This window comes from Oncorhynchus masou, chromosome 31 (assembly GCF_036934945.1).
Source record: "Oncorhynchus masou masou isolate Uvic2021 chromosome 31, UVic_Omas_1.1, whole genome shotgun sequence".
NCBI classification, from domain to species: domain Eukaryota; kingdom Metazoa; phylum Chordata; class Actinopteri; order Salmoniformes; family Salmonidae; genus Oncorhynchus; species Oncorhynchus masou.
The window spans coordinates 15,664,653-15,682,565 of NC_088242.1; the positions used below are offsets into that span (position 1 = coordinate 15,664,653).

The window sequence follows — 17,913 nt, forward strand, 5'->3', positions numbered from 1 at the left end:
AGTGTTATCAACTTCTCTCCATAGTGTTATCAACTTCTCTCCATAGTTAGTTTTATCAACTTCTCTCCATAGTTAGTTCTATCAACTTCTCTCTATAGTTGGTGTTATCAACTTCTCTCCACAGTTAGTGTTTTCAACTTTTCTCCATAGTGTTATCAACTTCGCTTCATAGTGTTATCAACTTTTCTCCATAGTGTTATCAACTTCTCTCCATAGTGTTATCAACTTCTCTCCATAGTGTTATCAACTTCTCTTCATAGTGTTATCAACTTCTCTCCATAGTGTTATCAACTTCTCTCCATAGTGTTATCAACTTCTCTCCATATTTAGTGTTATCAACTTCTCTCCACAGTTAGTGTTATCAACCTTTCTCTATAGTTAGCACTATCAACTTTCCTCCATAGTGTTATCAACTTCTCTCCATAGTGTTATCAACTTCTCTCCACAGTTAATGTTTTCAACTTTCCTCCATAGTGTTATCAACTTCTCTCCATAGTGTTATCAACTTCTCTCCATAGTTAGTGTTATCAGCTTCTCTACATAATTAGTGTTATCAACTTCTCTCCATAGTGTTATCAACTTCTCTCAATAGTGTTATCAACATCTCTCCATAGTTAGTGTTATCAACATCTCTCCATAGTTAGTGTTATCAACTTCTCTCCATAGTGTTATCAACTTCTCTCCATAGTTTTATCAACATCTCTCCATAGTTAGTGTTATCAACTTCTCTCCATAGTTAGTTTTATCAACTTCTCTCCATAGTGTTATCAACTTCTCTCCATAGTTAGTGTTATCAACCTCTCTCCATAGTGTTATCAACTTCTCTCCATAGTTATTGTTATCAACTTTTCTTAATAGTGTTATCAACTTCTCTCAATAGTTAGCACTATCAACTTCTCTACATAGTGTTATCAACTTCTCTCAATAGTGTTATCAACTTCTCTCCATAGTGTTATCAACTTCTCTCCATAGTGTTATCAACTTCTCTCCATATTGTTATCAACTTCTCTCCATAGTGTTATCAACATCTCTCCATAATTAGTGTTATCAACTTCTCTCCACAGTTAGTGTTTTCAACTTTCCTACATAGTGTTATCAACTTCTCTCCATAGTGTTATCAACATCTCTCCATAATTAGTGTTATCAACTTCTCTCCATAGTTAGTTTTATCAACTTCTCTCAATAGTTAGCACTATCAACTTCTCTCCATAGTGTTATCAACTTCTCTCCATAGTGTTATCAACATCTCTCCATAATTAGTGTTATCAATGTCAGGATTTGGCCAGGGTTGTTCCGGGTTTTGGTCACTAGATGCCCCCATTGTGCTTTTTGACCTTAAGTTTTTTCCCTTGTTCCCCATTATTATTTGCACCTGTGCCTCGTTCCCCCTGATTGTATTTAAACCCTTAGTTTCCCTCAGTTCTGTGCTCTGTGTTTGTATGTTAGCACCCAGCCCTAGTGTTCTGTGTATTCTTGTCGTTTCCGGTGGATGCTCTTGTGGATTTCTGTTTTTGTTTTTTGAGTATCTCTTGAGGCTTTTTTGTGCTATACCTACCACCTTTTGGATTTGCCATTTTTTGTATTGTAGGACTTCTCCTTTTTACTTTATTAAATACACCGTCTTAAGTACTGCTGTGTCTGCCTCATCTTCTGGGTTCTGCTGACTATTCGTGGCTCAGTTGGTTAAGTGACTGTTTCTCACTCCGGAGACCCAGGTTCGTAACCGGGTCCTGACAATCAACTTCTCTCCATAGTTAGTTTTATCAACTTCTCTCTATAGTTAGTGTTTTCAACTTTCCTCCATAGTGTTATCAACTTCTCTCCATAGTGTTATCAAATTCTCTCCATAGTTAGTGTTATCAACTTCTCTGCATAGTGTTATCAACTTCTCTCCATAGTTAGTGTTATCAGCTTCTCTCCATAGTTAGTGTTATCAACTTCTCTCCATAGTGTTATCAACTTCTCTCCATAGTGTTATCAACTTCTCTCCATAGTGTTATCAACTTCTCTCAATAGTGTTATCAACTTCTCTCCATAGTGTTATCAACATCTCTCCATATTTAGTGTTATCAACTTCTCTACATAATTAGTGTTATCAACTTCTCTCCAAAAATAGTGTTATCAACTTCTCTCCATAATTAGTGTATTCAACTTCTCAACATAGTTAGTGTTATCAACTCCTCTACATAGTGTTATAAACATCTCTCCATAGTTAGTGTTATCAACTTCTCTCCATAGTGTTATCAACTTCTCTCCATAGTGTTATCAACTTCTCTCCATAGTGTTATCAACTTCTCTACGTAGTGTTATCAACTTCTCTACATAGTTAGTATTATCAACCTCTCTCCATAGTTAGTGTTATCAACTTACTTGTTCTGGTGCTTGGAGCCCTGGAGGTGTGCGTGGTACTGTTCAATGGAGTTCAACACAACACTACATACACTGCAGGAGTATCTGCTGCGGAGACCTGATGAGAGACAAACACACAGACGTGATCATCACTGTTGACATCAACATCACTGTTGTCGCCATCATCACCACTTTCATCTTCATCATCTTCCTCATTGTCGTTGTTGTCGTCATCATCATCATCATCGTGAAGCATATCTAATGTATAAAGGAAGAATTGGGGAAGCCAGGCATGTGCAGCGCTTCTGAGATTGGTGTGTGTGGTGAAATGAACAGCGCAGAAACAGATGAGCTAATTAGACAATGTGCAGGTGGTCGAGGATGAAGGGACAAAAATAGACAGAGGAAGAAGGGATGAAGAGAGAGCGGGGGGCAGAGAGAGATAGGGAGAGAATGAGTGTGATGAGATATAGATGGGTAGAGAGAGAGAGGGGGAAGGTGAAAAGGAAAGCGAGAGAGGGAGAGATAGCGACAGCGAGAGCGAGAGAGAGAGATAGAGACAGCGAGAGAGAGATAGAGACAGAGAGAGAGAGAGAGAGAAAGAGAGAGTGAGCGATAGAGACAGCGAGAGAGAGATAGACAGTGAGAGAGAGAGATAAATAGCGAGAGAGAGATAGAGACAGTGAGAGAGAGATAAATAGCGAGAGAGAGATAGAGACAGCGAGAGAGAAAAAAGAGAGTGAGGGGGGGCAGAGAGAGATAGGGAGAGAATGAGTGTGATGAGATATAGATGGGTAGAGAGAGAGAGAGAGAGAGAGAGAGAGAGGGGGGGAGGTGAAAAGGAAAGCGAGAGAGAGAGAGACAGTGAGAGACAAAGTGAGGATGAACGAGAGGAAAAGAAAAGGGAGTGAGTTGAGAAAAATGAGCGAGAGGGAAAGAGAAAGTGAGAGCGGGGTTAATCGATCACTGGGTAAATGCTCTGTCTTGTCTCGTTGTGATCTCATGGTGAGCTGCCTGTAACATCTACAGAACACTGCACGCATCCAGAAAACTGCATTTGTAACAAGGGGCGTGCCAAGGAATCTGAAGGGGAAAAAAATATTTTTTTGCAGCAGTAAGGTAGACAGACAGTAGCAACAGGTTGTAAACAGGAAGAGATTAGCCCGTGTAAGTGATCATCTTTAGTTTTTTTTTACAAAACCCCGCCCTAGTAAGAAATGGAATCAGATATCACTTTGCACATCATTTCATGGTGGAAAGACACGCCATGCATAGTTAATGACTGTCTAGTAGGCAGTCTGAGATTTCCCACTTATAAAGCCCAAATATATCATACTTTGAATAAAACGACAACTTATCAATTTTTAATCGTTGTACAACATCATGGGTAAGCTGTGGTCTTGAAGCTGAAAAACTAGAAATTTTGCTGTCCTTGGCCTTTTGTTCTCACAACTAATATTTTTACCAATTGAAAGAAAGCATGTATGTGCACAAAGTATCATTTGAATAAAGTGACCCGTTTGTGTTTTCACCTCACTGAGAGACAGGGCCAAATTATCTTTATGGTCCTCCCCACTGAGACTGCTGGTATATCTACAAATGCAATGTCATCCAGGGAACACAATGTTTCTTCTACAGAGTGTCCTGTACATTCAAATAATCAGAAAAATATTTGGTTGGCGGGCCTTTACCATCCCTACAATCATTGTGGGGTGGCGTGTCTTTGTATGTGCGTGTGTGCTCATTCCTCTACTTGCATTACTGTCTGTGAGATTTACAAGTTGTTGATGTGCTCCGTGACCCTTTGACCTTTCAATGTGGTTAGTGGCAAAGCATATTGAAAGATAAAGTACTAATATACACACTGCTCTTGGAGGAAAGACAGGTCATTACTGACATGAGGCCAGGATTGTATAATGTAGCATATCACTATCCCACAGCCCTCAGATTGGTGTGTGGTCACACACACACACGCATGCACGCACACACACGCGCACACATACACACGCGCGCGCGTGCGCACACACACACGCACACACACAAGTGCGCACACTTACACACACGCGCACACACACACACGTGCGCACACACACACACGCACGCACACACATCCGCACGCACACACACACATGCACACACACACACGCACGCACGCGCACGCACGCACACACACACACAGACACACACACACACTTGATGTCCCTTTCTGAAGCTATTGAAGACATGTTGTCATTAAGAAGACAAAACTAAGCCTGGCGAGAAATGTTTGGGTTTAAGGGTTGATGTAGTGTGTGTGTGTGTGTGTGTGTGTGATAGAGATGATTGGTGTCATCCTCCTTTGATCCTCCTCATCTTATTTCTATTTGTATTTATTAAGGATCCCCTTTAGCTACAGCCAAGGCAGCAGCTACTCTTCCTGGGGTCCAACAGATTTTACAAGACATTGAGTGTGCGCCCTCTGGGCACTACTCTACTACAACACACAATCCAGGTGCCGTGTGGGTAGAGTGTGTGTGTAGAGTGTGTACAGTTTGTTATGTGTGTATAGTGTGTATGTTATGTGTGTTTCTACCTGGTTATGTGTATCTTCATTTCTTGCTATTCCATAAGGTGTATTTTCAGCAGTTTGTTTTCTAAATCTAATTGTACTGCTTTGCATGAGTTACTTGATGTGGAACAGAGTTCCATGTAGTCATGGCTCTATGTAGTACTGTGCGCCTCCCATAGTCTGCTCTGGACTTGGGGACTGTGAAGAGACCTCTGGTGGCATATCTTTGATGGGTATGCATGGGTGTCTGAGCTGCTAGTAGTTAAAACAGACAGGTCGGTGCATTCAACATGTCAATGCTTCCTAAGAAAGCAAGTAGTGACTACCGTGATAAGAGCATGTAAATTAGAGCACGGGATGGTCGGAGTATGAGTCCAAATCAAAGTATTGAACACGGAGCACGGGGGTCCATTCTCGAATGCGTAATCAGTTTGTACATATTTTGAAGCATGCATCGATGCACGCTTCAATGGAAAGTATGCAGTAGAAATATGGCACAACCACGTAAAATATGACGCAACATTTCTTGATATCAATGACGTCCATTATTTGAACTGAAGCAAGAGGAAATACACACTGTCTGAAATTAAATGTTGCCTATTTACGTCTCATATGTTGTCCATTCACGTGTCATATGTTGCCTATTCACGTCTCATATGTTGTCCATTCACGTCTCATATGTTGTCCATTCACGTCTCATATGTTGTCCATTCACGTCTCATATGTTGTCCATTCACGTCTCATATGTTGCCTATTCACGTCTCATATGTTGTCCATTCACGTCTCATATGTTGTCCATTCACGTCTCATATGTTGTCCATTCACGTGTCATATGTTGCCTATTCACGTCTCATATGCTGTCCATTCACGTCTCATATGCTGTCCATTCACGTCTCATATGTTGTCCATTCACGTCTCATATGTTGTCCATTCACGTCTCATATGTTGTCCATTCACGTCTCATATGTTGTCCATTCACGTGTCATATGTTGCCTATTCACGTCTCATATGCTGTCCATTCACGTCTCATATGCTGTCCATTCACGTCTCATATGTTGTCCATTCACGTCTCATATGTTGTCCATTCACGTCTCATATGTTGTCCATTCACGTCTCATATGTTGTCCATTCACGTGTCATATGTTGCCTATTCACGTCTCATATGTTGCCTATTCACGTCTCATATGTTGTCCATTCACGTGTCATATGTTGTCCATTCACGTCTCATATGTTGTCCATTCACGTGTCATATGTTGCCTATTCACGTGTCATATGTTGCCCATTCACGTGTCATATGTTGCCCATTCACGTCTCATATGTTGCCTATTCACGTCTCATAGGTTGCCTATTCACGTCTCATATGTTGCCTATTCACGTCTCATATGTTGCCTATTCACATCTCATATGTTGCCTATTCACGTCTCATATGTTGTCCATTCACATCTCATATGTTGCCTAATCACGTCTCATATGTTGCCTATTCACATCTCATATGTTGCCTATTCACGTCTCATATGTTGCCTATTCACGTCTCATATGCTGTCCATTCACGTCTCATATGTTGCCTATTCACATCTCATATGTTGCCTGACTATAAGATCTTATCTTGATACATGAATAAATACATGCTGTGTTAATGTTGGTATGTTTACATACCAGCAATACCCACTGTGGTGTGCATAAATCGCAAGCCCATAGTTAGTCAATAGGGCTAACTGGCTAGCTACTACTGTTAGTTAGCTACTACTGTTAACTAGCCAGATAGCCACAAATAATTATTAGCTAGCTAGCTACCCACAACGAATTGGCATCTACCCATTAGTTTCAGGTACTTTTTGCTTGTTGTACTATCTGGTGAGTGTCACGTCTGCTCCTGCTCCTCCCCTCCGGCGTACGACGTCGCCAGAGTGCCAACCACCGGTCCTGGGAATCATCAACACCTTCCATTACATTCATCATTCCCTTGTATATGTCAGTCTTCCAGGTTCACTCACCAGTTGGTTTTGTTCTTGTTTATCGGCGTACTGCCTTATGTTGGTGTTGTGTTCTTGGTTTTGTTGTTTTATTAAAACGTTTCACCTGCTTTCAACTCACCCCCCCCATCATTACAGTTAGCTACATTATAGCTGAGTGTTAAGGAAAATGTTTGCTTTGTGTACATCTTGTTTCGTCTCTATTGCCATTGTTCTGGCTGGAAGAAGGTTCATGCACTCGGAGCATGAGAGTGTGGAGCATGGCAGCAAGCATATTGAGAAACACACAATCTCTCCTCTGCTTTGAGCTACGAGAGATTGACATGTATATTATTTATGTAAGCTCTATGTGTACATTTAAGGGTCAGCCGTGGTGCCCTGCTTTGGGCCAGTTGTACTTTTCCCAAGTCCCTCTTTGTGGCACCTGACCATATCACTGGGCAGTAGTCCAGGTGCAACAATACTAGGACCTGTAGGACCTGCCTTGTTGATAGTGTTGTTATGAAGGCAGTGCAGTGCTTTACTATGGGCAGACCTCTCCCTATCTTAGCTACTGTTGCATCAATATGTTTTGATCTAAACAGTTTACAATCCAAGCAGTTTAGTCACCTCAACTTGCTCAATTTCCACATTATTCATTATAATATTTAGTTGAGAGTTAGGGTTTAGTGAATGATTTGTCCCAAATACAACGCTTTTAGTTTTTGAAATATTTAGAACCAACTTATTTCTTGACAGCCATTCTGAAACTGACAGCAAGTCCTTGTTAAGTGTTGCAGTAATTTCACTCACTGTAGTAGCTGACGTAAATATATTGTTGAGTCATCCGCATAGATAGACATATGGGCTTTACTCAGAGCTAGTGGCAGGACATTAGTAAGGAGCCTACACAGCTGCCCTGGCATGGCCAGAGGTGTTAAGTAAAGCCATAACACATATGTTTTTTCAGCAGCAGACTATGATCATTAATGTCAAAAGCCGCAATGAAGTATAACATAACAGCCACCGACAATCTTTTAATTATCAATTTCTCTCAGCCAATCATCAGTCATTTGTGTAAGTGTCGAGCATGTTAAATGCCCTTCCTTATAAGCATGCTGAAAGTCTGTTGTTAGTTTATTTTCTGTAAAATAGCATTGTATCTGGTCATACACAATTTTTACTAAGGGTTGGTAACAGGCTGATTGGTCGGCTATTTGAACCAGTAAAGAGTGCTTTACTATTCCTGGGTAGCAGAATGACTTTTGCTTCCCCCCAGGCCTGAGGGCACACACTTTTTTGTAAGCTTAGACTGAAGAGATGGCAAATAGAAGGGGCATTATCCCTAGTGATTTCCATCCAAATAGACAGACCCAGGTGGCTTGTCATTGCTTGTGAGAGCATGTGTGTGTGTGCGTGTGTTGTGTAACTTTACTATCCTTTTGGGTTCCAAAAGTTCTCACAATGATAGTAAAACACTTGACAAGTAGGGACATTTCGCCGGTCTCCAAAAGGAATTATGTTAACTTAGGTTCAAAGGTTAGGTTTAGGGTTAGGGTTACAATTAGGATTAGGGTCACAATTAGGGTCAGGTTTAGTTTTAGGGTTAGGAGTAACGATTAAGGTTAGGTTAAGGGTTAGGGTTAGGGGTTAAGGAAAATAGTATTTTGAATGGGAATACATTGTTTGATCCCCACTTGGATAGTAACACCAACGTGTTTGTGTGCATGTGTGTGGATATGTGTGTGTAGATGCGTGTGTGTGTATGTGTGATGTCCATGCAGCGTGGTTGTTACCATTTTTTATTCATGTTTCCGGTACGATGGACCCAAGCTGACTACATACTCTTCATAAATAGACAAACAAACACACACCGTGTGTGACCCCATGGTGCGTAGGTAATAAGGTACTCATGCTAAATACCCACAGAGAATGTATGTATGTGTGAGTGTGTGTGTTGGTGTGTGGGGGTGTGTGTTGGTGTGTGGGTGTGCGTGTTGGTGTGTGTGTTTGCTGGTGTGTGTTTTTAGTGTGTGTGTGTGTGTGCGTGTGTGTTGGTGTGTGGGTGTGTGTGTGTTGGTATGTTGGTGTGTGTGCTGGTGTGTAGGTATGTGTGTTGGTGTGTGCGTGTGTGTGTGTGTGTGTGTGTGTGTGTGTGTGTGTGTGTGTGTGTGTGTGTGTGTGTGTGTGTGTGTGTGTGTGTGTGTGTGTGTGTGTGTGTGTGTGTGTGTGTGTGTGTGTGGTAAGATGGTAATAGGCGCTCACGTTGCCCCTGGTTGCAGGGGTATTGAAGGCATCTCCCCACATCCCGGGGACGTGGACAGACGTTGAATACTGAAGTCAATCTGAGGTGTCCTGGCTGGTGTGTGTGTGTGTATGTGCGTGTGTGTGTGAGGGTGATTTAGAACACAGAGAAGTGTGTCTGATTAATGGCACAGCTTGTTACTGTAACACTCACACACATAAACACACACACATACACACACACACAAACCCACTCACACCTACACTCACACATAAACACACACACAAACCCACTCACACATACACTCACACCTACACCCACACAGACATAGGCAGACACACACATGCATGCATAATACAGACACAGGACAGTGAAAGAGAGGGAGGGGAGGAATGTAGAGCAAAGAATATGATTCAAAAACAAGAACAGCGGGACTGAGAAAGGAATAGAAGTTATCACTTTTGACATCTCCTTGGTCGGTCGGTCTCTCTCACACCTTGGATGTCACACCTAAAGCAGTGATATCATCCAATCAGAGGTGAGATGATATCTTCGTGTGTAATCATAGAGATGCTGTTGTCAACCCTCACCATCACAAACTTCTGTAATGACTAACCAAGAGACCTGAAGACTTTCCTTAGCCCCCCATCGATAATACCTATAGGTTTTAGCTCAGCTGGCTAACACAGTCTTGGTCAGGCCTAGGGTTGCAAAGCTACCGGTAATTTACCAAAGTTACAGGAATCTTCGGTAATTTTGGTAACTAACAGAAAATCTACAGTATGGCAATCGATACTACCTTTGGTAATTTATACTTTACAGTTTTTTACAATCACTTTGGCACTAATTCCAGTACCTTGATGTCATTTTTCAAAACTCTAGACACAAAACTCACAACCGATGATCAAAATGCAAATTTTTCAAAAGTCTAACACTTTTCCCAATTGCTTGGATATAATACACATAAAGCTAAGATCATTTGTTCATTGAACTAAAATCAACTGTTCAAAATGACACAACTAAACATCAAAGTATTACCATTTCAAAATGCAATTCCCACATTACATCTGAGATGACTGTCTATTCATTTCATTACAATGATCTAACTATCAATTGATACAACTGCTCAAATTGATAAGTGACTGTTGCATTACTCTTAATGCATAGTTTTATGGAAACTGACAAACAATAATCCATGTTTAGATCGTGAAAGTTCCATTGACACCAATTACCGTGGAACATGAACCAATTGGACTATATTACCTATGGATGTAATATGTCATCATCATTCTTTATCAGACACTGTTTCTATGGTCCCATGTGCCACTTTTCCAGACCATGTTTTCAGATTTGACATTATTGTACACTCACTGGCCACTTTATTAGGTACACCTATCTAGTACTGGGTAGGACCCCCTTTTGTCTCCACAACAGCCTGAATTATTCCTGGTGTTGTACGTTAAGAGATGCCATTCTGCACACCACTGTTTTAAACAGCTGTTATTTGAGCATGTGTGGCCTTTCTGTTAGCTTGAATGAGTCTGGACATTCTCCTCTGACCTCTCTCATTAACAAGGTGGTTTTGCCCACAAAAATGCCGCTCACTGAACGTGTTTTGTTTATCGCACCATTCTCTGTAAACTCTAGAGACTGTAGTGAGTAAAAATCCCAGGAAGGCAGCTGTTTCTGAGATGCTGGAATCACCATGTGTGACATCAACAATCATACCACGGGCAAAGTTGCTTAGATTACTCATCTTGTCTGTTCTAATGTTTGGTCAAACAACATCTAAAGCTCTCTACTCTATATACTCTATATATTAAGTTGCAGGCTTTCCTTGAGTTGTAACTTTCCTTGATGAGCTAAACCAGGTCTGTAGAGCTGATGTCATGACCTATGTCATTGTGTGGGATAATGTCAGGTTCCACCAGGCTCAAATGATGTACGCATGGTTTCAGGCCCAACCACAATTTACCACCCTGTACTTACCCCCATACTCTCCTTTCCTTAACCCGATTGAGGAATTTTTCTCCACAGAGGTGGGAGGTATATGATAGGCGCCCTCACGAACAAGCCGCCCTTCTCCAGGCCATGGATGACGCATGCAATGACTTCCCGGCAGACCAGTGTCAGGCCTGGATTCACCCTGCCGAAGATTCTTCCCAAGATGTTTGGCTAAGGAAAACATCCATTGTGATGTGGATGAGAACCTATGGCCAAATCCACAAGACAGCGTTGATGGGAATATAGAAGTACAGTAATCAACCCTTTGTTTTGCTTTTTACAGTAAGCCAGGTGAGGAACACTGCAGTTGACGTTTTACTGTAGTTTTCTTCATTTTTGGTAGGTAATTATTTTTGCTTTGATTCAAAGAAACCTATGTTGTGATTTTAATGTATTTTATCAATAAATGTCAGATTTTGTTCAATGATACCACTGTGTCTGTAGTATTATCTCTACTAGTCCTTTTACAGTGACGTATTTACATGTAGTAGCAAAATGAAACATGTGTCACGTTTTTTACCTCAATTTTTAATGATTGTACGAACAACTACACAGTGAAACTATCGGTATCTTGTGTGTGGGTGATCAAAATGAATGTTACCATGGTATTTCATGATAAATTAGTTATTTGAACCAATGATTCTGCAAGTGCAAGGTTTCTTTAAAGATATGAATGCACAAGTGATGACCATTTTGAGTTTTGTGTCGAGTTTTGAAAAATGACCACAAGGTTCTGAAATTAGTGCCAAAGTGATTGTAAAAAACTGTAATACCATTTTTTTAATGAATTATATATAGTATTTATTTTTTATATTTGTTCATATTGCCCAAAAGTAACCATAAGTTAATAGTAAATAGACTATATGGTTCAAGAGAAAATCGCCTGATTAATGAAAAAAGCTTTGTGTCAAGTTGGCTGGATGTCCTTTGGGTGATGGACCATTCTTGATACAAACGGGAAAATGTTGAATGTAAAAAACCCAGCAGTGTTGCAGTTCTTGACACAAACCGGTGCGCCTGGCATCTACAGTACTACAATACCCCGTTCAAAGGCACTTAAATGTTTTGTCTTGCCCATTCACCCTCTGAATGGCACACATACACAATCCATGTCGTAATTCTCTCAAGGCTTAAAAATCCTTATCGAACCAGTCTCCTCCCCTTCGTCTACACTGATTGAAGTGGATTTAACAAGTGACATCAATAAGGGATCATAACTTTCACCTGGATTCACCTGGTCAATCTATGTCATGGAAAGAGCAGGTGTTCCTAATGTTTGGTTCACTCAGTGTATATTTAGGATGTTTTACATACTTATTTAGGATGTTTTACATTTTTTGGTCTCCCAAAATCATCTAATTTAATGATTTTATATATACACGATAAGTGATAAGGCAACACAGAGGGCCAGAGATAATTACAAACACCTGTGATAATCTGAAGTGCCCAAAAGGGCCACAAGAAGTCTTGTGATAGATTACATAAAATCATTGAAAGATTCTGGTAAACTCAGCAAAAAAAGAAACATCCTCTCACTGTCAACTGCGTTTATTTTCAGCAAACTTATCACGTGTAAACATTTGTTTGAACATAACAAGATTCAACAACTGAGACATAAACTGAACAAGTTCCACAGACATGTGACTAACAGAAATGGAATCATGTGTCCCTGAACAAAGGGGGGAGTTAAAATCAAAAGTAACAGTCAGTATCTGGTGTGGCCACTAGCTGCATTAAGTACTGCAGTGCATCTCCTCCTCATGGACTGCACCAGATTTGCCAGGTCTTGCTGTGAGATGTTACCCCAATCTTCCACCAAGGCACCTGCAAGTTCACAGAGATTTCTGGGGGGATTGGCCCTAGCCCTCACCCTTTGATCCAACAGGTCCCAGACGTGCTCAATGGGATTGAGAACTGGGCTCTTCGCTGGCCATGGCAGAACACTGACATTACTGTCTTGCAGGAAATCACGCACAGAACGAGCAGTATGGCTGGTGGCATTGTCATGCTGGAGGGTCATGTCAGGATGAGCCTGCAGGAAGGGTACCACATGAGGGAGGAGGATGTCTTCCCTGTAACGCACAGATATTGCCTGCAATGACAACAAGCTCAGTCTGATGATGCTGCCTTACAACAAGCCTACTAGCCCTCAGTCCAGCCTCTCTCAGCCTATTGCGAACAGTCTGAGCACTGATGGAGGGATTGTGCATTCCTGGTGTAACTCGGGCAGTTGTTGTTGCCATCCTGTACCTGTCCCGCAGGTGTGATGTTTGGATGTACCGATCCTGTGCAGGTGTTGTTACATGTGGTATACCACTGCGAGGTCTGCCACTGCGAACAGAATTTCTAAGCAAACAGCTGGAGGCAGGGATTTCTCCTATAGAGCTCAATTGTTATGGAATGGTCTGCCTACCCATGTGAGCGACGCAGACTCAGTCTCAAACTTTAAGTCTTTATTGAAGACTCATCTCTTCAGTAGGTCCTATGATTGAGTGTAGTCTGGCCAAGGATTGTAAAGGTTAACGGAAAGGCACTGGAGCAACGAACCACCCTTGCTGTCTCTGCCTGGCCGGTTCCCCTCTCTCCACTGGGATTCTCTGCCTCTAACCCTATTACAGGGGCTGAGTCACTGGCTTACTGGTGCTCTTCCATGCCGTCCGTAGGAGGGGTGCGTCACCTGAGTGGGTTGAGTCACTGACGTGATCTTCCTGTCCAGGTGGGCGCCACCCCAAGGGTTGTACCGTGGCGGAGATCTTTGTGGACTATACTCGGCCTTGTCTCAGGATGGTAAGTTGGTGGTTGAAGATATCCCTCTAGTAAGGTGGGGGCTGTGCTTTGGAAAAGTGGGTGGGGTTATATCCTGCCTGTTTGGCCCTGTCCGGGTGTATCGTTGGAAGGGGCCACAGTGTCTCCCGACCCCTCATGTCTCAGACTCCAGTATTTATGCTGCAGTAGTTTATGTGTCGGGGGGCTAGGGTCAGCCTGTTATATCTGGAGTATTTCTCCTGTCTTATCCGGTGTCCTGAATGAATTTAATTCTCTCTAATTCTCTCTCTATTTTTCTTTTTCTCGTTCTTTCTTTCTTTCTCTCTCTCTCTCGGAGGACCTGAGCCCTAGGACCATGCCTTCAGGACTACCTGGCCTGATGACTCATTGTTTCCCCAGTCCACCTGTACATGCTGCTGCTCAAGTTTCAACTGTTCTGTCTGCGGCTATGGAACCCTGACCTGTTCACCGGACGTGCTATCTGTCCCAGACCTGCTGTTTTCAACTCTCTAGAGACAGCAGGAGTGGTAGAGATACTCTGAATGATCGGCTATGATAAGCCAACTGACATTTCCTCCTGAGGTGCTGACCTGTTGCGCCCTCAACAACCACTGTGATTATTATTATTTTACCCTGCTTGTCATCTCTGAACATTTGAACATCTTGGCCATGTTCTGTTATAATCTCGATCCGGCACAGCCAGAAGAGGACTGGCCACCCTTCATAGCCTGGTTCCTCTCTAGGTTTCTTCCTAGGTTCTGGCTTTTCTAGGGAGTTTTTCCTAGCCACCGTACTTCTACACCTGCACTGCTTGCTGTTTGGGGCATTATAGGCTGGGTTTCTGTACAGCACTTTGTGACATCAGCTGATGTAAGAAGGGCTTTATACATACATTTGCCAGCAGCATACCACCCTGCATACCACTGCTGGTTTGCTTCTGAAACTAAGCAGGGTTGGTACTGGTCAGTTCCTGGATGGGAGACCAGATGCTGCTGGAAGTGGTGTTGGAGGGCCAGTAGGAGGTACTCTTTCCTCTGGTCTAAAAAAATATCCCAATTCCCCAGTGTAGGGTGCCGTCTTTTCGGATGGGACATTAAACGGGTGTCCTGACTCTCTGAGGTCATTAAAGATCCCATGGCACTTATTGTAAGAGTAGAGGTGTTAACCCCAGTGTCCTGGCTAAATTCCCAATCTGGCCCTCAAACCATCATGGTCACCTAATAATCCCCAGTTTACAATTGGCTCATTCCTCCTCTCCCCTTTAACTATTCCCCAGGTTGTTGCTGCAAATGAGAACGTGTTCCCAGTCAACTTACCTGGTAAAATAACAAATAAATCAATACAAAAAAATTATTGATTGAGCTGTCTGTCCTGTAGCACTGTCTTAGGTGTCTCACAGTACGGACATTGCAATGTATTGCTCTGGCCACATCTGCAGTCCACATGCCTCTTGCAGGGACCCTGGGCATCTTTCTACTGTTTTTTTTCAGAGTCAGTCGAAAGGCCTCTTTAGAGTCCTAAGTTTTCATAACTGTGACCTTAATTGCCTACCGTCTGTAAGATCTTAGTGCCTTAACGACCGTTCCATGGGTGCATGTTCATTAATTGTTTATGGCATTGAACAAGCATGGGTGTAACAGGTGTTGTCGTCAGATGAAGAGGAATCGGACCAAAGCGCAGTGTGGTAAGTGTTCATGACTTTTTATTTAAACTGAACACTAAACAAAAATAACAAAGTGAATAACCGAAACCGAAACAGTCCTGTCAGGTGCAAAACACTAAACAGAAAACAACTACCCACAAAGACAATGTGGGAAAACGCTACCTAAGTATGGTTCCCAATCAGAGACAACGATAGACAGCTGTCCCTGATTGAGAACCATACCCGGCCAAAACAAATACAAAAACATAGAAAAAAGAACATAGAATGCCCACCCAAATCACACCCTGACCAAACCAACATAGAGACATAAAAAGCTCTAAGGTCAGGGTGTGACAATGGGAAACAGTGTTAAAACCCTTTACCAGGAAGATCTGTGAAGTTATTTTAATTTTTATAAAAACAAATTGAAAGACAGGATCCTGAAAAAGGGACGTTTATTTTTTGCTGAGTTTAGTTTACTGGTAAACTTCAAATATTTCCAGTTATATACCCACCTTTTGCAACCCTAATCAGGTTCTTGTTGTGGCTGTTAGCCAAATATTGCTCCGTTAACTAGAGGGTCTCTGGTTCAAGTCCCACTCCTGCTGATTCTGCCTCAGTCACTACATCACTATGACATAACACAGTGTTAGATAATACACTGTGTAAACATATAGTTGCAGTCACTCACTCATATTTGATTATTATTATCATATTAGTCTTGATTGAGTGGCATCAGGAGCACACAAAGCACTCAACCGGAACAGCTATCCACTCATTTTGTGTGTGTGTGTGTGATAGGAAAATAACACTCAAGCCGTTCACCATGGAAACGGCTCATAACAAGCCAGTCTGCCAACAACAGATGTCAAGTTATGTACAGATGTAGGATCCAAATTTGATCACTCTTTTGTTGCTGTGAGGAAGGGAGGGAGGTCCCATGTGGCTGGTAGAGCCAGTTGGTAGAGCATAGCGATTGCAACGCCAGGGTTGTGTGTTTGAATCCCACGGAGGACCAGTACTAATCACAACAGAAAGTCAATCTGGATAAGAGCACATCTGCAAAATGAGAAAAATATCAAATGATATAAAATGCCAAATGAACAGCACTTGTTTGGTATTTTAAGTGTTGCAGTTCATTTGAGTGTGATGCAAAAGTCCAATCTTATTCATAAACCTTAAAAAAAAAATACTGTAAGTGGTTCATAAAACACCTGGACAACACCTGGACATAAAACACCTGGAAAAAAAGGAACACTTATGTGAGAACGCTATTCATTGACTACAGCTCAGCGTTCAACACCATAGTACCCTCAAAGCTCATCACTAAGCAACGGATCCTGGGACTAAACACCTCCCTCTGCAACTGGATCCTGGGCTTTCCTGACGAGCCGCCCCCAGGTGGTGAGGGTAGCTAGCAACACATCTGCCACGGTGATCCTCAACACTGGAGTTCCCCAGGGGTGCGTGCTCAGTCCCATACTGTACTCCCTGTTGACCCACGACTGCATGGCCAGGCACGACTCCAACACCATCATTAAGTTTGCTGACGACACAACAGTGGTAGGCCTGATCCCAGACAACCTACGAGACAGCCTATAGGGAGGAGGTCAGAGACCTGGCCGGGTGTTGCCAGAATAACAACCTCTCCCTCAACGTAACCAAGACTAAGGAGATGATTGTGGACTACAGGAAGAGGAGGACCAAGCACGCTCCTATTCTCATCGACAGGGCTGTAGTAGAGCAGGTTGAGAGCTTCAAGTTCCTTGGTGTCCACATCAACAACAAACTAGAATGGTCCAAACACACCAAGACAGTAGTGAAGAGGGCACGACAAAGCCTATTTCCCATCAGGAAACTAAAAAGATTTGGCCTGGGTCCTGAGATCCTCAAAGGGTTCTACAGCTGCAACATTGAGAGCATCCTGACTGGTTGAATCACTGCTTGGTAAGGCAATTGCTCGGCCTCTGACCGCAAGGCACTACAGAGGGTAGTACGTACGGCCCAGTACATCACTGGGGCAAAGCTGCCTGCCATCCAGGACCTCTACACCAGGCGGTGTCAGAGGAAGACCCAAAAAATTGTCAAAGACCCCAGCCACCCCAGTCATAGACTGTTCTCTCTACTACCACATGGCAAGCGGTACCGGAGTGCCAAGTCTAGGACAAAAAGGCTTCTCAACAGTTTTTATCCCCAAGCCGTAAGACTCCTTAACAGGTAACCAAATGGCTACCCGTACTATTTGCATTGTGTGCCACCCCCCAACCCCAATTTGAACCTTTTTCTACTATCTGTTTATCATATATGCACAGTCACTTTAACTATACATTCATGTACATACTACCTCAATTGGGCCGGCCAACCAGTGCTCCCGCACATAGGCTAACAGAGCTATCTACATTGTGTC

General features: G+C 42.5%; 1 protein-coding gene across 2 annotated transcripts in view; it reads right to left on the reverse strand.

The window, feature by feature from the left end:
* LOC135523494 (zinc finger matrin-type protein 4-like) overlaps positions 1-17,913 on the reverse strand; it is a 103,072-nt gene that overhangs the window by 11,401 nt on the left and 73,758 nt on the right. Inside the window, exon 6 of one of the 2 annotated variants that reach the window (XM_064950197.1) lies at positions 2,371-2,467. In XM_064950197.1, coding sequence (XP_064806269.1) covers positions 2,371-2,467 — 97 coding nt within the window. Of the gene's footprint in view, positions 1-2,370; positions 2,468-16,432; positions 16,566-17,913 lie in introns of those variants that run through there. The other variant, XM_064950198.1, reaches the window with a different exon arrangement.